The 26,684-nt window shown below is 30.1% G+C and overlaps 2 protein-coding genes, 1 long non-coding RNA gene and 1 pseudogene across 11 annotated transcripts; 3 read left to right on the forward strand and 1 right to left on the reverse strand.

Annotated features, from left to right (window-relative positions):
• Positions 1 to 3,781: 3,781 nt before the first annotated feature.
• LOC105960756 (uncharacterized) lies at positions 3,782 to 11,670 on the reverse strand. 8 transcript variants are annotated; one of them, XM_088821865.1, is made up of 11 exons: positions 11,475 to 11,655; positions 8,397 to 10,686; positions 7,977 to 8,282; positions 7,819 to 7,906; positions 6,956 to 7,727; positions 6,789 to 6,848; positions 6,396 to 6,469; positions 5,367 to 5,436; positions 4,761 to 4,837; positions 4,608 to 4,676; positions 3,782 to 4,247 (listed from the first exon to the last, which is right to left on the reverse strand). In XM_088821865.1, exons 2-5 carry the CDS (start codon positions 10,670 to 10,672, stop codon positions 6,969 to 6,971), a joined length of 3,429 nt encoding a protein of 1,142 aa, XP_088677991.1. In that variant the 5' UTR covers positions 10,673 to 10,686; positions 11,475 to 11,655; the 3' UTR covers positions 3,782 to 4,247; positions 4,608 to 4,676; positions 4,761 to 4,837; positions 5,367 to 5,436; positions 6,396 to 6,469; positions 6,789 to 6,848; positions 6,956 to 6,968. The 8 variants fall into 8 exon arrangements, with proteins under 8 accessions (XP_088677991.1, XP_088677992.1, XP_088677993.1 ...); XM_088821866.1 differs by having other exon boundaries at positions 6,323 to 6,469; XM_088821867.1 differs by lacking the exon at positions 6,789 to 6,848 and having other exon boundaries at positions 4,106 to 4,247.
• A 3,756-nt stretch (positions 11,671 to 15,426) lies between these two features.
• Positions 15,427 to 16,958, forward strand: LOC148768443 (uncharacterized). Of its 2 annotated transcripts, none has more exons than XR_016032838.1 (4): positions 15,427 to 15,787; positions 15,897 to 15,961; positions 16,576 to 16,744; positions 16,857 to 16,958. It is a non-coding gene; the product is annotated as an uncharacterized LOC148768443 (long non-coding RNA). The 2 variants fall into 2 exon arrangements; XR_016032837.1 differs by having other exon boundaries at positions 15,900 to 15,961.
• A 115-nt stretch (positions 16,959 to 17,073) lies between these two features.
• LOC148768444 (uncharacterized) lies at positions 17,074 to 18,969 on the forward strand. The gene is made up of 7 exons (XM_088821872.1): positions 17,074 to 17,144; positions 17,297 to 17,541; positions 17,657 to 17,881; positions 17,962 to 18,054; positions 18,125 to 18,208; positions 18,317 to 18,654; positions 18,744 to 18,969. Coding segments are annotated over exons 2-7 (807 nt in total). The 5' UTR covers positions 17,074 to 17,144; positions 17,297 to 17,475; the 3' UTR covers positions 18,745 to 18,969.
• A 2,774-nt stretch (positions 18,970 to 21,743) lies between these two features.
• LOC105973187 (wall-associated receptor kinase 2 pseudogene) lies at positions 21,744 to 26,331 on the forward strand (annotated as a pseudogene).
• Positions 26,332 to 26,684: the final 353 nt, after the last annotated feature.

The raw sequence follows: 26,684 nt of genomic DNA on the forward strand, positions 1-26,684 counted from the left end.
ACAACACCAACGTAAAGTATTCCAACATAACCAATAAAATAGTATATTAATAATCTCATAATTTCAATCTAGGGTTTTGATAAAATACATAAAACACATCATAACACAATCAAACCAATAGGTCGAGTTAAAAAACTCTAGTACATTAATAATCTCATAATAGTATAATAAAATGATAATGGTAGTATCATACGGTATTCATAATAGTATACTACTGTATTACAACGGTTTAAAACTTAACCGAAGTTACCGAGCCATTACATCGTAAACACCTCTTTATAGCAACCAACCCACCAAACCTCAACAAAAACCTTACGAAATTCGCCATCGAAAAAACCTAAAATCATGAAACAAAATTAAAAATGCAGAATACTAAAAAATGATTAAATAGACTGCAAATACATTTGAATGACAATACATTAATATCATCAAAAATAAACTTAAAATGCAAAATCCATACGCTAATTTAAAAAAGACTACGAACTATATTTTAATGTACTACCCAGCACACTTAAATCGGCTGTTATAAACAAATAAACCAACTATCGATCGGGATCAAAAACATGAACTCGACCACAACGGACAATTATTCCGATTATTGCATAAACCAACTACGAAGCTCATATAAAACAACTCTGGTCCGATCTGCGTGAACCATCCTCTTCTAACTCTGTCAATCCTCTTCCAAACAAACATCATCCGCAAAAAATAACGATGTATATATGACGACGTAATTTTGTTAAAAAACGTTCTACTTCATAGAATCAAGTATCAACACAACTCTTAAAATTTCTAACCACCGTAATCGACAATCCTAGACATTGAGCGAAAAATAAAAACGAATAACGCATTCATACCCGGTTAACAACGTCCAACAACGAACGCTCAAATTCAATCCTATTTCAACGACGGTGCAGAAATCTTCAAAGACGATAAAGAACCGCTGGAACGCTGAAGAGAACCTTCGAAAAATATTGTACACGATTTAATATAACGGCCAATGATCTCACGTAATTTTATTCCGTGATTTTAGGCAACGTATCAGCAAATCTCAAATCACGTAGTAAAGGAAATAAATGCCGTTTAAAAATAAAACAGGGGTATTAAAGTAAAATTATATAATATATTTTGCCAAGTTGGCAAAATTGGATCTATCTCAAAAAGGGAAAAAAAATTGGATCTACCTCATTAGAAAATATGAACAAGGGGTTATCCCTAATAAACCCTTTAAAAAAAAATCCCTTATATCTTATATTTTTTGAACTGAGGAATTTAGTTACGATGAAAATATTGGGCATGTAAACCACATCTAATAACGTTTCGTATGAGGGACCTCTAGCATATTAACCCAAATATTTATTACTTTTGTACGTTTTCATTCAACCCTCCAATAAATGCAACTACGCAATTAATATTACTTCGTTGATGCTTAAGACATTGTCAAACTAAATACCACATGTTTCTGTTTTTTTTAATGCAAGGAGACTAATTTAAATTTCGAGATAAGGATTTAGAGTATTTTCATTTTTAATTAAGGACCACCACTCACATCCACGAAGATTAATGCCATGTCAACCATCTAATCTTGTCTTATTCTTCTCATTTTCGGCCATGAGTTCACAAAAATAAATTTCCTAAAAGAACGCCTCTATATTTCAATTAGGGATGAGACTGGGTTGGTTTTCGGCAGCCGATCCATTACCGATCATATTTTCTGGCGGACAATAAATTTTTAACCGATCTATTGGATTAGGTCTGAAAATATCGACAAATTCATCTATAATGGATCGGTTGACGGTTTATAATAAAAAGTCGATTCACCGATAATTATCGGTCAACCAACTATAGTAGTAAAATTTTATTAAAAATATATAAAATAAAATATTTGGTATAACCATCGACCTACACATTTCGAAACCAAATATTTGGTTGTCAACCATCAACCGACCCACAAAGATTGGGTCGACAGTAGTTTTCAAATTTGAGCAAATTTGATTTGTCGCATGGGTTGGTTTTTAGGCTGGTAATCGACCGACCCAACCCAGTCCCACCCCTAATTTCAATACCCTTTGTCCCTTTCAACTACTTATTCCAAAAAAAAAATTATATATAGTGTTTATTTGGTTCAGAAACTAAAATAAATGCCAAATATGCCACCGAAAGAATAATAGTCAACTGAATATTGTTCGTGACAAGCACATATCATCAGCATTAGTATGACTTTTAATTAGTTCAAAGAAAGAGAATTAGACTTAATTAATGGCTTCATTACTGATAAACAGCAAAGAAAAGTCATTAACTTCTAATTGATACATCAGAATTTTCTGATATAATTCACCCACAAGCCTCAATTTCTAAATCATAACTGTACGATTTCTCATCCCATTTTTACATAAAAATGAATAATAAAAAAAAAAAAAAAAAAAAAAAAATTGAACAGTGCATAATATACTTGATCATTCGTATTATCAAGTAGGTTACTATCTGCTTCACAAGCAAACATTACACGAATGAAGACGAAAGAGCTGTCTAAAGTTGAACGGAGACGAAAGACCGACTATGAAAGAAGTGACTATGGAATTGGAGAGGTTGAGAAAGTTTAATAGGGAGTCGCAGAAACACTACAAGAAAAATTGGTTTTAGCGACCCTATGGTATGGTTGCTAAAAGTACAAAAATGGTCGCTAAAATATATAGTGACCAAATAAAAATGGCCACGATAGGTTAGCTACTAAAAGTACTCAGTGACGAGTTTTTTAGTTTGTCATTAAAAGTCTATACTTTTGTGACCATCTAATAATGGTCAGTAAAGATGTAATCGTCAGCGTCAAATTTGTACTCGCTGATACAAAGATTTATGGTTGTTGTAGTATTAACATCGTCACTATAGATACACATACAGTGACCACATACTTTGCATTCACTAAAGATGTAATTACCAGTGACGAATTTTTACTCGCTAAAATTAAGATTTATGGTCGTTGTTGTATAAACATAGTCGCTATAGATACACATACAATGACCATATCATGTGGTTGGTAAATGCATAGTCTCTGTAGATACACATACAATGACCATATCGTTTTGGTTGTTAAAAGAATAGTCGCTACTGATACACGTACAACGACCATTTTTTGTTAGTTGGTAAAGGATAGTCGCAATAGATACACATATAATGACCACATCATTTTGGTTGTTAAAAGAATAGTCGCTGTTGATACATATACAACGACCATTGTTTGTTGGTTGGTAAATGATAGTCGCAATAGATACACATACAATGACCATATTGATTTGGTTGTTAAAAGAATAGTCGCTATAAATCCACATATAATGACCATGTCGGTTTGGTAGTTAAATGAATGGTCGCTATAAATACACATACAACAACCATTTCTTTGTGGTTGGTAAAAATGATAGTCGCAGTAGATACAACATACAATGACCATGTCGTTTTGGTCGTTAAAAGAATAGTCGCTATAGAGACACATAAAATATATACAATGACCATGTCGTTTTGAGTGATCAAAGATACCAATATAGCAATAAAATGACTAGTCGCAATAATATTAATGTTTGTTGCTACCATATTATAATACTCATCGAGTCCCCGTAAAATAATAACTGGTTGCTAAATCATTTATATGTTAAAGACCAAGAAACGGTGACAAAATAATAGCTATTGGTTGTATCATCTAGTCTATCTGAAAAATAACAGAGAAACTACAAAATGTAAATACACAAGTTGATGATACTTACAAAAATTACTCGGACATCTCATATAATGCTATATCACCAATCATTATATATGTACCATAACAAACAGACTACACCAATTCACAATATAACGAAAAACAAACCCAAGAAAAAACAATTTGTATATCCGTAATCCAACACACACATTTTGCCACTCGATTAGGCCAAAAAGCTGCAGAGGCAGGTTTGTACTCAAAGCGACAATAATATTTGTCTACACCAACACTGCCCTGCTTAATATAATTCTTGAAAGTGTGAACTACGCATTTTCCCACAATTGTGTGATGTGAGCACTCTTGAGTGTCATAATGATTAGATCAGAATAACTCTTTTGGTTCATCAAATTGTCTCCTCCCACCAATAACTCTATCTGCCCTATATACTATCTCACTCAAATAGTCACTTCACTACGATTGTCGAATCAATATTTTCCGAACGTGCGACACAAGAGGCTGAATTGCTATATGATGGTCTCATAAACACACTCTCCAGCTTTAAATCCACATGAGTACAATCAGAAAAAAAAAATGATAAGCCGTCATTCTTACATATCTAAGAAATAGATACACCAATTTTATGCAGGTAAAAGCTCAATCACCAGATTTAAAAAAAAAAAGTTCCGATACACCACGACTAATTTGATTGACGAGATAAAATAATAACTTCAACAACAATTATTAGTGAACAACTTCAAGATAAAACAATTGCACCCGTAGACCATACTCTTTATAGATCTATTACCTAGCACCTACAAAGTATTGACAAAAATCTGGTAGGACTAGAATAAGGTGTATGTGTTAAAAAATTAAACCATGTTCACACTGTAAATAATAATAGGAGCAATAAACTTACGATCATATACTGCATTCATTGCAATTTCGCCATATACAAAAATAGCCTGTTCCAGAGCTTGACTGTAATCTGTTGATCAATAGAAAAAAACGTGTTACTACAATCTAGATAACTCAGCCAAGCAACTATAAATTAAATAGTAATCACCATTACCCGAACATGCATGTGACTGTGGGATGATATTTATCGTCAATGAAGGCTTTTTTTCGCAACATGAATGATTTTACCACCTTGATCAAATGGATCAGTCAAATATAAAGAAATCAATCAAGACTTCATATCTAAAGAAACATAACAAAAAACTAAAGATATTCTACCCCAAAATTTTGGACAGACAACCAATTAATATCATCACATTGCACCAATAAAAAATAATGTATAATTATAAATATAAATATATAGATATACATACATATATATATATATATATATATATATATATATATATATATATATATACATATATATATATATATATATATATATATATATATATATATATATATATATATATATATATATATATATTAATTTGAACAAAAAAAACTCATTATAAGCATATATAATATTAAATTTTGACTATAATATACACTAGCATGTGTGTATATTCTAAAAAATGTCTAATCATTAGAAAATTCACATAAATACACCACATAAACGTCGATAGCATTCATATGTACTAGACATGCGCTAACAAGTGGACAGTAGAAAAAGTACCATCTTTTTTCATAGAAAATAAATTAAATATTGAATACATACCAAGGAAAATGACAGATGTTGGCTCGTCTCCTACTTCCCCATCTTGAGTTTGGGTTATTTCAATCATTGACTACCATCATATAGAAACAACAAATATGTCAAAAGTCAATCAAGTAATATGAGTTCAATGAAATTTATGGTCACAAAGTGTAACATAGTGTAATACAAATGTAAATTACAGCCAAACTAGCACTTTTTTGGTCGATAAAATAGTCAAATGACTTGAGACAAAAAAAATAATGCCAAAAAGATAAGCGAAAAAACTAAGCTTTGTTGTCAGGTGAGTGACATCTAATTCTCGGACGTAATCAGTTTCGTCATTTGTAACTACAATTCCTGCAAAAATATTTAACATGAACAAAATGAAAACTTTGATAAACTAAAAAATTGAGCAGTATCAAGTATGACATCCAACTTAAGAACTTTTTCATGAATCTATACCAACTGCTACTAGATACTAATAATATGATGGACCCCAAATATAATACTTCAATCAACAACGAAAAAGCACTACACATATTCAGAATCCACGATAGATACTCACACATACCAGTTCAATATACTGAAGCTATAATGTTAGGACATAATACATACAATGAACTAGAAATATACCTCAGTCTGGTAATATTTTCAGGTGACTTCGGCAATATTTCAAAAGAAAAAAGATAAATTATAGCAACTAAGGGTACGATCACATGCGAAGATCCTCAACAATCATGTAGACCTTAATGATTTAATTTTTGTGCCTTTGTTGAACTTGATAATAAAATATTTATTGATGTCCCTAGTGAATTTCTTTTCACCTTAAAATCGGAGTTATTATCTTAAAAATCACAAACAAAATGAAAAGTTCAAATACTTGATAAGATTATATATATATATATATATATATATATATATATATATATATATATATATATATATATATATATATATATATATATATATACATATACCTCCCAGCATAATGAATCATCAAAAGACGCAGAAGCAAAAGCTTCAATATTTGAACCCTTGACCTGAACATACATTTTTTGAAGGGCTTGCCTTGCAAGTTCTTGAAAGTCAGTTATACTTGTACCACATTCAACCATGATTTTGCCCTGTAAAGGAAAAAAAACACCGAAGTTTCTCATTAATTAATTTCTTGAAAATGTAAAACCCCAATCACATACATAAACACTATTCTCAGACAAATTAAGACGTAAAAAAAAGCAAAAAGGAAAAAAGAAAGTTACGAGAAAATAATTAAGGATCAACTAAACCAGAAACGGGCAAGTTATGAATTGAGCATACAACCTCAGCTCCATACCAATTTAGTCACATTCAACTTTCTTGCTGAATATTGTGGATGTGAGTGGACACTTGCTACAGATAAATGTCATTTAAGTTTTAAATATCACTATGAAAAAAAGTAATTACCTCATGTTGAATAACTTGTTCAACCCATGTTGAAATTCTTGCAAATTGTAAATTGACCCACTGGAGCACCAATGTTACATATACGACCAATATCCAAACAATAAAAATAAATAAATCTCAAATAATAAACATTGAAAATAGCAGAAATTATTTTAAATTCTTTATACCTGGATCTTTTTACTATTCCAAGTCGCTATCTATGTCAGCATGAGATGCAACTTCATCGTCGCTGCTCCAATACTCATCTAGAGTGTCATCTTCTCCATCATCATCTTCTCCTTCATCTTTATCACGTGGATAAATTATCTTTTCTGGAATTTCGATCTCCAAAGGAGCTTCATTATTACGGTGTATCAATCCAATCTCTTGATCACTATCTTGAATGTTAATATGAGCACAACTTTCTTGTTGATACGCGTCATTTGTATCAGGTTCATTTCCATCGATTAATCGAATGAATGATGGGTCGAAAAGATGTCGATGTTGTACATGTTGAACTACTTTCCAATTTCCACCTAATTTTGTATCACTGACATAGAACACTTGGGATACTTGATTTGCTAAAATATAAGGTTCACTTTCATACCACAACTCACCCACATTTAAGCTTGTAAGATCACTATCTATCTTTACTAATTTGTTCCGGTCCAAATTAAACCATTTGCAACTGAATAGTACGCATCGGTAACCGTGGGTATAGCTCAACTCAATCACATCTTCTAAGACACCATAAAATTTGATCATTTTACCTTTGTGAACAGAATGTGTACAAACTCCACTATTTTGTGTCACCCGTCTAGAATCTCTTTTGCTTGATAGATACTTGACACCTTCTACGATGCACCCACTACATTTACTAATACGATAATCAGGCCCAGAAGCAAGTGCAAGAAGTTCATTGGTAGCTTCTGGGGATTTTATGCTGCTCAACGTTTTCATCTAATTTTATGAAATAATGTGAGTTAACATGTGTTAAATAAGGAAAATATTAATATATGAAAAAAATGAAAACATAATTTCGAGATCTTACTCGACTATCAAACCATGTAGCAAACTCTTTCTTTTGTCTAGTCTCCCAACCAATAGGATTTTCTTGTTTAAGTTCCTCTTCATGCTCCCTGTAAAATGAAAAATTAACCCATCAAATAACGTTTAAGTGCTGTTATGGTATTTAAAAATTCTACTTACCTCAAATATGAATCTAACTCCACGCAATTATTCAAGACAAACCAATGCAATGAACTATATTGTTGAGGAGTCAATTGTACAAAATCTGTTTCTCCAAAAGTTCGAATTTTACTTCGAAAAACAGAGATTGTTGCATCTGGATGTTCCTCACCATCATAATTTCTTTGCTCTCTATTGTATTTCGTCTCAATTTCATGGAGATACAATGAACAAAAACTCAAACACTCTTTCACGATATAAGCCTCTGCGATTGAGCCTTCGGGACGAGCTCTATTTCGAACCATTCCTTTCAGACTACCAAGATACCTATAATTATATGAAAATACCTATAAATCTGACACATAACATAGATAAAAAAATATAAGCTATGCAACTAAGCAAACAAATCAAGAAAAGAAAAAGTAAAACTAAATTTCTTACCTATCGATAGGGTACATCCATCTATAGTGAACAGGTCCACCAATCTTTGCTTCTTGTGCCAAATGAATTGCTAGATGGACCATCACATCAAAGAAAGCAGGTGGAAATATCATTTCTAACTTGCTTAATATCACAGGAATCATTTTCTCCAAATTTTCAAGGACATCCAAACTCAATTTTCTAGAACATAACTGTCTGAAAAAACTTGCCAACTCGGTAATAGCATTAAGAACATCTTTATGTAAGTAACCACGCAACCCTACAGGAAGCAAACGTTGTAATAGAACATGACAATCATGACTTTTCAGCCCTGTTATCTTACCATCTTTGATATTCACACATCTGGATATATTTGCGGCGTACCCATCCGGGAATTTTACTCCTTTCAAGAACTCACAAAAATCTTTTTTCTCCTTTCGGGATAGGGTATAAAGTGCACGCGGCTTTAAACACTTCAGCTTACCTTCTTTATTTGCTTTGGCACCTTCTATTGGCTTCAAGTGTAACTCACTTCTTACACCTATATCCTCTAAATCTAAACGAGACTTTTCAGTATCCTTTGTTTTACCATCAATATCTAATATAGTTCCCATCACATTATCACATATATTCTTCTCAATGTGCATTACATCAAGATTGTGCCGTAATTTTAGTTTAGACCAATATGGCAACTCAAATAATATACTTTTTTTTGTCCAACATAAGTCATGCGAAGGACGTTTTCGTTTTTTATCCATGGGCTGCTTGCCAAGCACAACATTTTCTACATTTTGTAGCTGTATAAGAATTTCAGCATTAGAAAGCTCCATCGGTTTTGATCGGTGTTCTGTCCGACCATTAAATTTGAGACTTCTACGATATGGATGATTGCGTGGCAAGTAACGCCTGTGGCCGATATAACCAATCTTGCTCCTTAGCCTTTGTGAAGGAGTTTCGGAACTACATCTTGGACAAGCACAATATCCCTTTGTTCGATGTCCAGAAATATCACCATACGCAGGAAAATCATGAATTGTCCACAAAATTGCAGCATGTAAAACAAAAAACTCTCCAGTTTTAGCATCTCTCGTTCTTACTCCAGATTCCCATAACTCCTTGAGATCATCTACCAAAGGTCTCAAATATACATCAATATCTCTTCCAGGTGACCTAGGACCCGGAATTAATAGGGACATAATAAAATAAGGTTCTTTCATGCATAACCAAGGGGGTAAGTTATATGGCACCAAAATCACCGGCCATATACTATAGGAGTTATTCATGTTACCGAAAGGATTAAACCCATCAGTGGCTAGTCCAAGGCGGACGTTTCTTGGATCTTGAGCAAACCATGGATATTTTTTATCGAGATCTTTCCAAGCTTCAGAATCTGATGGATGGATCATTGTACCTTCTTCGTCAATTTTTCCATCTTTATACCATCGCATATCAGACGCTGTCTTTCTCGATAGATAAAGTCTTTGCAGTCTTGGCTTTAGAGGAAAATAGCGCAAAACTTTATGAGGAATTTGTTTTCCTTTTCCATCATTTACTTTCCATCTAGATTCTTTGCATATTGGACAGTTAATTAAGGTCTCGTGTTCTTTCCAAAAGAGAATGCAATCATTTTTACATGCATGGATAAACTCGTAACCCAACCCAATATCTTTTAATACCTTTCTTGATTCATAAAACGATGAAGGAATAATATGACCATCAGGCAGATATTGTTTGAATAAATCAATAATCATGTCATAACATTTATTAGTCATTCGGTTCAAAACCTTTATGTGAAGTAGTTTGACAAGGAAAGATAACAATGATTTGGAGCAACCAGGATATAACTTACGTCGTGTATCTTTCAGCAATTTATGAAAATTTCCCACTTCATCATCAGATACGAGATTTGGTTGACCAGCATGAGTATCATCACAATGGTCGAATGGACCTTCATAATCATCATCAAAATTCTGCATCCCAAAATTCAAATCCTCCAACATCTCTTCCTCTTCAAATGTCTCATCTACATTATCATGAACATTCTTATCTTCCACATATTTATTAGACTTTTCACCATGATGCACCCATTCATTATAAAAAATATCTATCCCATTAGTGAGTAAATGCAATTTAACCAAGTAAGGTGGGTGCAAACTTTGATTTAAACAATCTCCACATGGACAAGGCATATCATTTCTCTCCCCAATATGCTGTACAGCAAATCTCATGAAATTTTTAACTCCATTAACATATTCTTCTGAAGTAAAATTATTGAGCTTGATCCAAGTCTTATCCATTAGCAACTTTTATACTAAAAGAGAAAAGAGAGGTAAAAATATTAGATTATGTAATAACTGACATGAATTACATAAAAGAATAATACTATGAACACTATAGCAAGTAAACACATAAAGCAAAAGACGCATAATGAGTATGGTCTAATATATATAGAATGGGGTGTTAAGAATAGACCTTAATTTATTTTCCAAATGCAGAAAAGACTCTTCATTCATTTATATTTGCGCAATAGTATAATTCTGTAAACAAATTATCAACCTTCGAATTTCAATATTACCACATAGCTATGCTGTAAACATGAAACATGCATAGTAGTTCTTTAAAGTAACAAACTTTCAATTACAATATTATTCCATTAGAAAGATTTAGCATATATTCTCTTAACAGGAATAAAATGTCTGCCTGCTTCTTGTCATTACTTGCTTCTTATCATTACTCGAAGAACAATATAAAATTAAAATAGAAAATATATACAAATTAAACAAAACTACTATTTGTTTCTATACATGCAATTTATTTTATTTATCAACAGATACATGTATCACAAATTCACAATTGGATCTTTCAAAAAATGTCATTCTTTCCCTCAATCAAAAATGTCATCAGAGCTTTCAAAAAAGAAAAAAAAACCATTGTAGAACAAAATTGATTTCTAAACTATAAAGAATCGTACAACCCTTAATTTACAAACAAGAAGACCCATAATTTAAAATAACGAAATTTAGTAGAACTAGGGCTTTTTGAAAAGTAAATTCGATGAACAATTTATATATATTGAGAGAAATTGGTAGCAAGAAATACCTTGATCGAGAAAACAAAGAAGGGAAAGACAATTAGCATGAAGATTAACGCAATGACTGAGTTTCTTTGGACATCAGAGAGAGATGGTGTTCGCGTTTGATGAATGGGTTTGCCAAGATAGAGAAGTTCAATTTTTTTTTCTTCATTTTTTTTCTATTTTTTTTTCCTACTATTAAATAATAAAGATATTAATAATAATAAATGTAAAACAAATATTATTTGTATTTCATTATTAGTAAAGTGTTTTAGGATAAAAACTTTAGGGCAAAATGCATTCAACCCCTATAAATTTACCGGTTTGGCACTTTCCTCTCTAAAAATTCAGAAAAGAGATAAACCCCCTTCGAAATATTATTTTGATTGTACTTTGCCCCAAAAGTTAATTTTCAATGGACATTGTGGAACAAAAATAACGCCTTGAAATATATTTTAAGCATACTAATTACTTAGGGGGTAAATTGTAATATATTTTAAAAAGACGTAGTTATTTTAATTTTAAAACTATAATGTATTTCTCCATTTTATAATTATTAAATATAAATATATATATACATAATAATAATAATAATAATAATAATAATAATAATAATAATAATAATAATAATAATAATAATAATAATAATAATAATAATAATAATAATAATAATAATAATAATAATAATAATAATAATAATAATAATAATAATAATAATAATAATAATAATACGAATAAGAATAATAATAATAATAATAATAATAATAATAATAATAATAATAATAATAATAATAATAATAATAATAATAATAATAATAATAATAATAATAATAACAATAATTAAACATACCTTGTAACATAAAATTTATTTATTTATTTTTTTCATATTTTTATGTATTTTTTTATTTTTTTTATTAAATACAATCGCGTACATATTTTTTAAATATTCTCGTATTTCTTATTTTGCGCTACAAATATTTGCATTATTTTTTAATAAATTTTAAACACACGAAGTGCATAAAGTATATATTAAATATAAATAAATCATAATTTTTTTTAACTCAATAAAAGCAGAGAAATCATCGATTTTACTTCTTTCTTCCGAGAGATATTAGGGTAATTATCAATATATTATTTTTTTCGTGAAAAAGTAGAACTATAAAGTGTCTGTGTAAGATGACAACATACCTCATGGTGTTTTTCGTAGTTACGTAAATATGGGAGATATTTTGTAGTTACACATTACCTCGGGGAGGGGGGTGGGGGGTGGGGGGTTCTCGTATATAATTGTTCCTTTATTGTTTTTCAAATATCATAAGAGTAACATGGACAAAATATATTTCTATGAATTTAACCGTCAAGCACTGGTCGGAAGGGGATTTTCATAATCACGCAAACATGAGGGGAATTTTTGTAATTAGGCCTTACCACTGGGTTTTTCATCATTTGCCCTAGAATATATCATATTAGTAGTTTTAGTTTTATGATTTTATAAAACTGGGTGGTTTTTATTTTTTTAAATTTATGAAAGTTTCCGAATCTTTTTATAAATGTTAAAACTCATGTGATTTCCGAAATTTCCATAACTTTTGTAGTTGAAAATAATTTATAGATTTGGAAAATTTTGAAATTGGAGTAGGAATTAATTTTGTACTTTCGAAGAAAAATAAAGTCCGAAAAGGTTACTTTCGATCCGTTTTATCCGACTTTCACCCTAGAGGGTGTGATTGGAATAGACGACCAAATTTGAGCTGATAGTATTCCGATTTTTAGCTTACAACTCTGGAGATGCTCTTAGGCAAAAACTACAGTCGATTTTCATAGTTACAGATTACAGATAGGAAGGACCGATTACATATATGAGTTCAACAAACTTCTCATTTAATTTTTTTGTCCTTTTTCGTTTCCAGGTTTCGGTTTTAATTGAAATTTATTGTGGGGTAAATTACGAGAAACCCCCTAAAGTAAGTTCTAATTACAAAAATCTCCCTTGTGTTGGCGTGGTTACGAAAATCCTCCTACGGTATTACTTTTGATGGAATCTTTTTGATTCCATGAAACATTCCTCTGAAAATGCCATTTTTTTCCGTTGGAGGTAATTGTAAGCATATTAATTACTTAGGGGGTAAATTTTAATACTAAAAAACAAAAAACGTAGTTATTTTAATTTTAAAATGATAATGTATTTCTCCATTTTATAATTATTTTTTTTATTTTTTAATTTTTGCCAAAAGACTTTATTATTCCATTAAAACCGAAAATGGGGCTTCATTAAAACCTTGTGGGCCTACACAAGAAAAAAGAGTACCCCTACAATGGTAATAAAAAGCCGGAGGTAACGTAGCTAGGTTATTACAAAAAAAATCCCAAAACGGGCTAAATATGTTGTGACCCATAAGGGGATTTTTGTAATCATGGAAATATGAAGGGGATTTTCGTAATTAAACTTTACGTCAGGAGGGATTTTGTAATTTGCCATAAGTTCTAATATTATAAAGATAACTATAGTAGGAGTGAAAGTCGGATGGATCGGATCGGAATTAGCCTTTTCGGAAAATTTCCAAAAAAATTCGGAAGTACAAAATCAATTCCAATCCCAATTCCAAAATTTTCGGAATCTAAAAATTCATTCCAATTCCAAAAGGCCTGGAAATTTCGGAATTTCGAAAAAAAATCGGAAATCACCTAAGCTTTAAAATTTCAAAACTTAGCCGAAATTTTCTAAAATGTTCATAATTTTTCGAAAATAAGAGCATCCACGTCGATAAAAGTAAAACTAATAACTACTAAATTTCAGTTCAAAAAAATAAATAAAAATAAACACAACATAATATCCAATAAAACTTCTAACAATAATTCATTATGTCAAAATCATAAAACAAAACTTATAGGTGTATTTTTCGGAAAATAAGTATTATATAATATATACTATTTATAGGTGTATTTTTCGGAAAAAAATCGGATTTTTTCGGAATTAATTTCGGAATTAAATCGGATCGGAAATTCCAAATTTGTTTTATATAATTCCAATTCCAATCCAAAAAAAGTGGAAAATTTCGGAAATCAGAATTTCGGAAGTCGGAATGGAAAAAGTTGTTCCAAAATCGGAACTTTTCGGATCGGAACCGACGGAAATTGGAAAATCCGTTCCAACTTGCACCCCTAGGCCCTAACTATAAGTCTATAACGATTCAACCTACACTACATATATATCTTCTTAATTTTGTTTATAGGCACCTATGTTTAAATACTAAAAATTCTAACCCATGGAAATGATATCTTGACTCTTCGGCCCACAAGGTAAAAAATAAAAATACGTAGATATTTAACTTAATTTACACTATGTAAAGTAAATAAATTTATATTATTGGTGTATTTTTTCGGGAATAAAAATTGAAAATTAAATCGGAACGGAAATTGGAGGTTCCAAATATTTTTTATATTTTATTCCAATTACGATCCAAACATTTTAGAAAAGGATTTTCAAAATCGAAATGATAATCATTATTCCAAAATCGGAAATTTTTGGACCAAGAATCGGCGGAAATAAGAGATGCGTTCCAACTTTAACATCTAGTACCATCTATATTTTTTTTAACATATTATTATACTTAATTATTTTTCAACTATTCTATTGTAATAATATGTGTAATTAATGTTAATAGAAAACATATGTACATATTTCAAATAAATAGTTATATATTTATTAATATAATCAATTTATAAATTAAATGATAAGTCAACATTAAGAAAAGCATTATAAACAAATAAACATAATCTACGGTGGGCACAATGTTAAAAGAAACAATTAAAGACATTCATCATAGTCATAATTCATAACCAATTAAACATAAAAAGGAAAGGAAGGAAATTAAAAAAAAAAGGAAAAAAAACAACATTCAGAGTTAATAATCTTCACATACGTGGCTTTCGTGAGCCCCAATATTTTAACCTAATTAATTGAATCGCCGTTTCAATCATCTTTTGTCATTCTCTGTTGTTTACATTTCTGAAAAAACAGAGCACTCTTTCTTCGCACATACACGCAGCAGCGTCGAATCAACAAAAATGGAGTTTGTCGAAATTAAAAAACCCATCAATTTGCTCGACCTATTTTACCTCCAAAAATTAGCTCTATTTTTTTACCGCCAAAAAAATAAATATATTGTTTACCGCCAAAAATTGGTTATCTCTCCACGGCGTCACACCCACATTCCCTCTTCATCCACCATCAAATCGTGTCTACATCCTTAATCTATACTTAAAGACCCACATACAGATTTCGAAACGGGTGGTTTTTGGGAGGGCCAATTTTACTTGTCCTAGGAGGGTAAGGAGGGTGAGAAAACATTCTACTAATCTGTTTGGTTCTATCTACTAGGATAACTAATTATGCATGTCAAGTATTTTGATAAGGCTAATGTGCTAATATTTATGTGATTTGTCAGCAGTTGGTGGGTAACTTTTGGCTAAGAATTGAAGCATTATTACCGTGGAATTTCAAGGCAGCGAGGTAGGTTGATAGCAAAGCAGTGATGCCTCTGCTGGTGTAATATAACGAATATTTGGTATTTGGTTTGAATATGTCAGTAGGTTTTTTTTGGTTTGTTGTTTCTTAGAACAATCCAATTGTACATTCAAAGATCTTTATGTGTTAAAGTTGGGTTGGTTATGCCTTTTGTTGTAATAATTGCTTTTGATTTTTATGGGATTTTATAATAGATTTTTTATGGTGAATTTGATGGTATTCATTTGCTCCATGTTATGATTCTTCATTGGTTTTTGAGGTTGTTATTCATGTGCTTATTTTATGTTGGTGATATTGAATTCAATTACTACCATCTGTTCCTCTTTGTACCTTGCGTCTATGCTCATGCGCTTTATGTGCCTTGGATTTTGTACATTTATTGGTCTCGTAGATGCCCCTGATTTTGTTTAGACATGGTAGAATGTATCTTTTATGCATATATACCAGTCCACTGCCTTCATTTATTTATAGGTTGAATAGTTGTAAGTCTCTTATATGATCTATAAATTATGCATTTCGAGTTTACTGATGGTTATTGCTAGTTTTGTTATAATACATGTAATTGATTTTGAACATTTTATTTTTCTTTATTTTGCTAGATATCAAGTTACATCATGAGTATCAATCTAAAACGTAAAATGGAGTTTGCAAGAGCAATGGCGACAACTAAGAACATCAAGAACGTGAAGCGTAACATGGAGTTATCCAAAGCATTGGCTGAAACTAGTGACATGGCGGTTGAACGTTCTTTGCCTCAAGTTTTAAATAGTAATACTAGTAGTATTTTCTTTTAGTTATATATACTAGTAGTATTTTCTTTTAGTTTTAAATAGTAATACTAGTAGTATTTTCTTAACCTCTTATTGTTTGAATATTGTAGTTCCAAATAGAAAGAAGAGAGTGTCTTCGTCCTCAGCCAACTCAAACATTTCAACTTCTTCAACTAGAGGAGCAACAATAAATGATAATGCTAGAGATCAAGGTATTTCTTTTTCTTTTCCAGTAATGTTTGAACTCAAAAAATTATTCCAACTTTCAAATTAAATTTATATACCATCTTATATCTTAGTAAAAAAATAATTATTTATTATAGTAAGACTTCATGAAGAGCCTCGAGTGCAGCATACAAGCGATTCCTCAAGTGAGGAGACTAGAGATGATATTGGAGGTGCTGTTGATTAAATATATTTTTGATTTTCTTTTTTTACTTTTATTATATGCTTATTATATTGTTTTATTAATTTAGGACCAATGGCATACATTGTTAATAAATAGGTGTCTTAAAAAGTAATGATATTCTGTTTACTTTTGTTCATTAAGGATTAGCGAATGAAAAAAAAGGTCGCGGACTTACGAGAGGATTAAATACACGAAAGTATACTCGCAAATGCGGGCAAAAGCCTAAAATAGTTATTCCAAAAGGAGTCAATAGACCTGTTGGGGAGCACAGTTCAAAACATGCAACTGAGATTGGGGTCTTGATTAGGCTTGAAACTCCAATGCAAGTTGAGGGTTGGAAAAAGATTCCAAATGAGAAAAAAGAAGACCTTTTCAGAAAGTTGGTTGTAAGTGATGTTTATAGATTTTTTTATTATATTTTCTGCGTAATCCAAATTTTATATTACAAGAATATCTCATAAAATTTCTTTCTTTTTTATTTTTTATTTCTAAACATCGAAGGAAAAGCTTACTTACGAATTGGAGGAGCCTCATGTCGTCCACTGTATTTGGAAGTCTTTTGCTAAACAATACTCTTGTTTCCGTTCAAATGCTCATAACTACTATTCAAAAATGAAAAAAGAAGGTGGTGTGTCGCTAGCTAGACAACGTGTTTATGACAAACTCATCACTCGTCCTGATGATTGGCTTTGGTTGTGTGACTTTTGGGAGACTGCAAAGTTTAAGGTATATGTTATTAATTGATGTCATTTTAGTGCATATAATAAAATATTATCTCATTATTTTTTTTTTCTAAACATTTGCAGAAAATTTCAGAGACTCAATCCAACAACAGAGATAAACTAAACAATCATCATAAATTGGGAACCAAATCTCGTGCGGCACATCAATTTGAAAATGTTAGTTATGTTACATTTTAAGCCGAAAATAAGTATCATAGTTATAAATTGACAATTTTCTTCATAACAGAGTTTGGACGATATCGATATGTATGAAGCTGAATATCGCAATGGAAAAAATGGATGGGCCAACGAAGCTGTTGAGGCTAATAGTGTAAGTTTAGTTTATTTATTACTTTATATTGCTGTTTATTTTATCTAAACTTTAAAAATTGGTAAATTCTGTAAATGCAATAATGATAATGTCCCATATTTTGATAAGGCTAAAATGAAAGCGCTAAGAGAAGAACAAAGAGCTTTGCCAGATGGTATTGATCGCATGAGCACAGAACAAATTTGTGTCGCCGTTCTGGGAGAAAATTCATCTTATGCCAAATGGAAAGGCCTTAATAGAAAATTATCACGTAGTGATGTTATTTCAAGTTGTGAATCATCTAGTAGTCGAGCACGATTAGAAGAAGAGTTAGTGAGCACACAAGCTGAGTTGTCAAATACTAAAGTTGAACTATCTACTCAAAAGACTACAGTAGAAGCACTTGTGAAATGTGTCGAGAATTTGACTGGAAAAAGCTTATCTGAGATTATCAATCTTCATAAATGGTAAGATAGTACTTAGCTCTAATTTATTATAAAATTATTATTTTAAATTTTAACAGCCACACTTATTTTAACTCTTATTTCTTATGTAGATCGTAACTAGTAGGTGTATTGAGATGGATATCAATTGATGATCAGAGGCATTGTTAAAAGAAAGAAATGATGCGAGCATTTGATTATGGGCGACATTTATTCCTTGATTTATTCTAGTTTTCATTTTCTTTTATTGTTTATAGGGTTATTTTCATTGCTTTGGATATGAATTTTGTTGTTTCTTTCATTTCCTTTTTAATGATTTACTCGTCAGGAACACTTAATGTGTAGTTTGATTTCTTATTGAATTATAATTATAGATTAATTATTATATATAATATAATTTGGAGTTATTCAATTTAAGCATTTGTTATAAGCATGATAAATTATCAATCACTTTAAATACATATCAATATGTGGAGCATGTTGTTTGAGGGCAAATGTTTTGAATACGTAAATAAATAAACTTGTGCTATGTTGCAAATGTGAGAGATGTCAAAATCTTGTGAAAAGTTTCATATAGTTAAGCATGTGATCATGAGTTCCACGAGTTGTTTATGTTTTAGAATATAAGGCTGTTTGATTAGCTTAATTAGTCTGGCTAAGCAAGTTGGAAGTATTGTTTACATACTTGGTGCAGAGAAGGGCTGTTCAGCGAACTGAAGACACAATGCAACTCCTAGATTTTAATTGGTCAAGCAACAACTAAGCACAAGGGTAAAATTTCACAATCCCTCGCTCCAAAAGTTGCTCTTGCAATTCCATGTAATGCTCTTGGAGATGGTGACAATTGAACGGGTTTGGAGAACAGAGCTAAGTTACTTCCAGCTAGTAATTGAGTTGTATAAGGTTACATGTATCCTATTTTGACCTTTTTTCCGTTAATGACGATGTCGTTGTTACTTTGTAGAACTTGAAGCACATTTGGGGAACTTAGAAGGCTATTATGGGCTCTATAAAAGGCAAAATCAAGATTGAATTCTATGCCAAGGACCGAAAGAAAGGATCAGGTGGATTGATTACTCCAACAACAAATTGTACAAGTTTCCCTGTTTCCATGTGTAATAATTTTCCCTTTGTTTCAATTATGGGACTAACAAAATCATTGTTGACTAATGATAATGATGTAGCTGATGAATAGCAAAAAAGTAAGGAATAAAAGGAATGTTCTCGACAATATGTTGTTCCAAATGGTACTAATGGTGCGTAACCTGAAACTGCAACAATTGGAAACAGGAAAAAGAAGAAAAAGAAGAAAAAGGAAGCAGCACGAGAATTTGACTTAAATTCAAGATATGTTAACTACTATGTTTTGACGAAAGTTTTTCTTCCCGATCTACGAATTTGACCTGATCTTGTAAGCAAGAAACAAATGTCACCACACTAACTAAGGTTTCATTAGAATTTATCCTTCCCAGAGCGAATAAGATTCTCAGTGGTTGAGGCCTTAAATTGCATGCATTATTAGAAATAAAACTTTGCATGTATAATAAAGTTAATGCATAAAAAATAATCCACTATAATTTAATTCATTAAGAAAAACTTGGATCTCTTTAAAATTAATACTTAAAACAAATAGGCCATTTTTGGGTCATTTCAGTGTTGAAATGGTTAAGTCGTTTGTATGCTATTTTTTGCCTTTAATATTAATTATATTATTTTGATGTAAATAATTTGTTAGCAACCATGTAACAAAAATGGTCGCAATAAAATTCTTTTAGAAACCATATAAAATGTGGTTGCTAAAAATATTTTTTTTTTTGCAACCATGTACAAAGTGGTTGCTATAAGTAAATTTTTAGCGACTATGTAAAAATTGGTTTCTATATGTATTTTTTTAGCAACCATGTAAAAACCGGTTGCTATGAGTATACTACAGCAACCAAATTAGTTGTGGTTAAAGATATCTTAAAAAATTATAATATTTAAATATTAAATTGGTCGCTGATAATAATTGTCAATATTGACCATATAAAATTGTCGCTAAAGACTTTAACTTTGGTCTCTGTACTATTGCCCGGGGCTTGCTATGATATAGTGACCATTTATAGCCGCCAAATATCGGTTGGTCGTAATAACTTAAATTTTGCAACCAAAATATGATTGGTTGTTAAAAGTATATATTAAGCGACCATTCTCTTATTGTCGCTAGGAATTTGGTCGCTAAAGGTAGATTTTCTTGTAGTGAAATAAGAAGAAATATTCCCTGATAAGAGGTCCAGTTTCAGTAATTCCTGATATTCGACATCGGGAGGTACTCTTGATAGTACAATCCGGAAAAACCGGACATTTCACGCAATAGATAGTTCTTTGATGCTCTCGTTTGATATAATTCCTATTATTATATTTATTTCGAAGTTTTTCGTGTTAGAAGAGTTAAGTTGGCTTGTTGTTAAGCAAATGGGACACCTGACATGGAGTTGTGAAAATTGATTTTGAAGCTTCACAGTTCACAATTACAAATTGTTTCGGCCAATCCCATATAGAGTGGCTAAGCCGAATATATAACATTAAGCCGAATTGTCATATATGCAAGCGACAATTCATGTGATAAGCAAATTTGGCATATTTTCGAAAAATATTCTGGATTTATTTTTGTGAAGTCATGGTAATAAGAGCTGGAAAAAGGCACAAGATGGTTGACATTGTTTTGAGATGTGAGGGATTGTCCTTGATTAAAATACTGCTCCAACTACAAATCACTATCCTTACATGAAAAATAATATTGTGTTTAGTTTGACAGTGTCTTAACCATCAATACAAGTCAATCATATCATAATCATATTATCCTTTCAACTCCTTTCCATATACACATTTCCCTTTCTTGGCAATTATCCTGTCAATTATATTTGGGAATGTACAAAACATCCAAGAGTTGTATACAAATTCTAATTAATGTAACAATCTCCTTCCTATAGTTCCTGCCTTAAGTTCATAAGGTTGAAAAAGATTTGTTTCCCAACAAATTAGCAGCTACTCTTCCTATATCTCGCACCCAAATAATATATATGGATAGATCATTGCTGTGAACGCATATTTGCTCAAAATCATCTGCAACAATGCCAACAAGATTTCTTTTGTGTTCTCTTCTCTTCCATTTCGTATTAATCGAACGTGTTGTGGCGGTTTCTAACGAAACCAACACCAAGACACCTTTGACAACTATCACAAAAGGTGGCAACATAGCTAAGCCAGGCTGCCAAACCAAGTGTGGGAATTTAACTGTTCCATATCCATTTGGCATTGGAATAGAGTCAGGATGTTCTATCGACCCTCAATTCGATATCAACTGCAACACATCTTTCAACCCTCCGACGCCCTTTATTTCAACAGGAAACATTGAAGTTTCTGATATAACAGATTCCCAAATAAGGATCAAGAATTCGGTGGCTGTCGGATGTTACAACAATCTAGGCAAGTTGATCAGGCAATACTCATTCTCGATCGAGTTATCTCCATACTTGAGCTTTTCAGATGCAAATAAATTCACAATCATCGGATGTGATGATTTATCCATATTATCTGGAACATATGGGTCTAATTTATCCACCGGTTGTGTTTCCCTTTGTTCTGCAAAAGAGGAACTTCGTGATGGTTCTTGTACTGGTATAGGTTGTTGCCAGTCCCCAATACCAAAGGGCTTACAGAGTTTTGAAACTTCTCTTGGCAGCCTTAGAAATCACACTAAAGTGTGGTCCTTTGACCCTTGTGGTTATGCCTTTCTAGCAGAGCAAAACACATATACATTTCATTCTTCTGACCTCATGGACGAAACCTTTACAAACAGAACCATCCAAAATGTCCCGATACTCCTAGATTGGGTAATTGGCAACAAAACTTGCGGTCAATTACAAAACTCGAGTGATTATGCATGTCAGAAGAACACTTATTGCATTGATTCTGACATAGGTCTTGGTGGGTATCGTTGTAGCTGCTTGGGCGGATATGAGGGCCATCCATATCTCGACCCAGGATGCACAGGTTAGTACGTCTTTTGAATTTTATACTACACTTACGGCTTAACATGGTTATCTAGATAAGCTGACAAGTATGATGTTTATTTCTTATTTTCAGATATAAACGAATGTGAGAATAGTCCATGTGTAGCAAAGTCCATATGCACTAATTATTCTGGTAGCTATAATTGTTTGTGTCCTGATGGCCTCACGGGTGATGGCACCAAATATGGCACTGGCTGCTATAAACATAAGAAACCCATATCAGCGCTGAAGTTATCGATAGGTACTTGTAAATGATAAATTAAATGTGTTTATCCTTTCTTTAGGCTATGTTGCATGAGGATATAACTCAAGCATTAAACAAATGAATGTTTACAGCTTTTAGGAACCATAAGGCAGTAACTTTGGTTAAACATCTAAGGGGATGTTTGTTTTTATTTCCAAAACTCATTTCCAATTTTATACTATTCATAAAACCGAGATCATGTTTGTTTGATAATTTTATCCAGAAAATCTCATTTTTTCTTATCAAATTTCTATTGAAAATACACTATTCATATTTTTTTCAATTTTCAAACCTACTAAACCGGTAAACCCTACTAACTAACCTATATATTTTATTTCACCAACTCATTTCTCTCTCCTTCTATACATCACTCCTCATTAATATTTACACTTTCTCTCCTCTCATTTTTCTCTCCTCATTAATATCTACACTCTCTCTCCTCCCAATTTCTCTTTCTTCTAATAATAATAATAATAACAACAACAATAATAATAATGGTAATAATAATAATAATACCAATAAATAAAATAATAATAATAATAATAATAATAATAATAATATTATTATTGTTATTAAAAATAATATTCATTGTAGAAGTAGTAATAAGAATAATAATGGTAATAGTTATAATAATACTAATAAATAATATAATTATAATAATTATAATAATATAAGAATATAAAAAAATAATAATAATAATACTAAAAATAATAATAATAATAATAATAATAATAATAATAATAATAATAATAATAATAATAATAATAATAATAATAATAATAATAATAATAATAATAATAATAATAATAATAATAATAATAATAATAATAATAATAATAATAATAATAATAATAATAATAATAATAATAATAATAATAATAATAATAATAATAATAATAATAATAATAATAATAATAATAATAATAATAATAATAATAATAATAATAATAATAATAATAATAATAATAATAATAATAATAATAATAATAATAATAATAATAATAATAATAATAATAATAATAATAATAATAATAATAATAATAATAATAATAATAATAATAATAATAATAATAATAATAAAAATAATAATAATAATAATAATAATAATAATAATAATAATAATAATAATAATAATAATAATAATAATAATAATAATAATAATAATAATAATAATAATAATAATAATAATAATAATAATAATAATAATAATAATAATAATAATAATAATAATAATAATAATAATAATAATAATAATAATAATAATAATAATAATAATAATAATAATAATAATAATAATAATAATAATAATAATAATAATAATAATAATAATAATAATAATAATAATAATAATAATAATAATAATAATAATAATAATAATAATAATAATAATAATAATAATAATAATAATAATAATAATAATAATAATAATAATAATAATAATAATAATAATAATAATAATAATAATAATAATAATAATAATAATAATAATAATAATAATAATAATAATAATAATAATAATAATAATAATAATAATAATAATAATAATAATAATAATAATAATAATAATAATAATAATAATAATAATAATAATAATAATAATAATAATAATAATAATAATAATAATAATAATAATAATAATAATAATAATAATAATAATAATAATAATAATAATAATAATAATAATAATAATAATAATAATAATAATAATAATAATAATAATAATAATAATAATAATAATAATAATAATAATAATAATAATAATAATAATAATAATAATAATAATAATAATAATAATAATAATAATAATAATAATAATAATAATAATAATAATAATAATAATAATAATAATAATAATAATAATAATAATAATAATAATAATAATAATAATAATAATAATAATAATAATAATAATAATAATAATAATAATAATAATAATAATAATAATAATAATAATAATAATAATAATAATAATAATAATCACTATCATCATCCTCAATCATTATATTCTACTTTTGCACGTACTTTCGTAGAGAAAATTCACTACAACCAAACATATTCTCATTTCTACACCTACATAAAACTAAAAATACACCTTCATCCAAACATATTCCCATTTTCTACATAAAAACCAATAACCTACTTTTTCCATCAGAAATTTTGAAAACTAGAAATTACCATTGGAAACATAACCAAACATCCCCTAAGATTTCCAAATGTGAATTTTCAGGTTTCGGTTTAGGCTTCTTGGTTTTGATAATCGGCATTAATTGGTTATACTTCATCATCCAGAAGAAGAAACTCATGAAACTACGAGAAAAGTTTTTCGAGCAAAATGGTGGTTTATTATTGAAGCAACAACTTTCTTCTAATGAGACTACTATAGAATCAACTAAAATATTTTCTGCAAAAGATCTTGAGAAGGCCACTAACAACTATTCCAAGGATCGTATCCTCGGCCGAGGGGGTTATGGAACAGTTTACAGAGGGATACTGAGAGATAAACGTATTGTTGCAATCAAGAAATCCATAATAATGGATCATAGCCAAATTGAGGTTTTCATCAATGAGGTAGTTATTCTAACTCAGGTTAACCACAGAAATGTGGTCAAATTAATGGGATGTTGTTTGGAAACTGAAGTACCTTTGTTAGTGTATGAATATATATCAAACAATACCCTTTTTTACCATATCCAAAACAGTGGGGACATGCCCTGGTTTTCTTGGGAAAATCGACTGAGGATTGCTACAGAGGCGGCAGGTGCACTTTCCTATCTTCATTCTTCAGCAGGAATGCCGATTATCCATAGAGATGTTAAGTCTGCCAACATCTTGTTGGATGAGTGTTATACTGCAAAAATAGCAGATTTTGGAGCTTCAAGACTCATCCCTATTGATCGAACACAAGTGACAACTCTTGTACAGGGGACCCTGGGTTATCTTGATCCCGAGTATTTCCAAACAAGCCAATTGAGAGAGAAAAGTGACGTTTATAGTTTCGGGGTGGTCTTGGCTGAGCTCCTCACAGGGAGAAAACCTTTGTGCATTCAAAACAGTGAAGAAGAGATGAACCTAGCTACTTACTTTGTACTGTTTGTGACAAACAAACGCCTCTTCCAAATTATTGAGCCAAGAATTTTGAGGGAAGGGAGTTTGGGGCAAATTAGTGCAGTGGCTGAGATTATTAAAAGATGTCTCGAGTTAAAAGGCGCAGAAAGGCCAACTATGAAAGAAGTAACAATGGAACTGGAGAGGTTAAGAAAGTATCATTTACAGTCTCACAAACAAGAAGAGATAATCTTTGATAGAAACATGGGATTAACAGGTGAGCAGCGCCCTGATCTATATCCAGTGTCAATGGATTTGGACAACAAATTGATCAGTGCAATTAATAGCCCTCGCTAAGGACAGGTTTTTCCAAATATTCTTCTCATGTTCATTATTTGCGTGTTAGGAGAGTTCAGACAACTCATCATTAATCAACTTGCATATCTAAAATAGAGTAGGAAAATTTATGAGTTTTCTTTTCTAAAGAAGAAACAATTATTTGTGTGATTATTAACTTTTTGATTTTGTTTATGGCAATATGTGATTACATGTATGGGATGTAATTTTGAAACTTCACAATCATCAATCAGTTAATCCCTAGAATAATAAAAAATCTTGTAATTTATTGTGTTCTGGTCTTCTAGACTACTCTTTTTGTGTCGTGCGTGTGTTTATCTCTCCCAATATTTATGAGCAACTGCACTTCCTTG

The sequence above is a fragment of the Erythranthe guttata genome, chromosome 8 (assembly GCF_056151865.1).
Source record: "Erythranthe guttata isolate IM_541 chromosome 8, IM_541, whole genome shotgun sequence".
Lineage (NCBI taxonomy): Eukaryota > Viridiplantae > Streptophyta > Magnoliopsida > Lamiales > Phrymaceae > Erythranthe > Erythranthe guttata.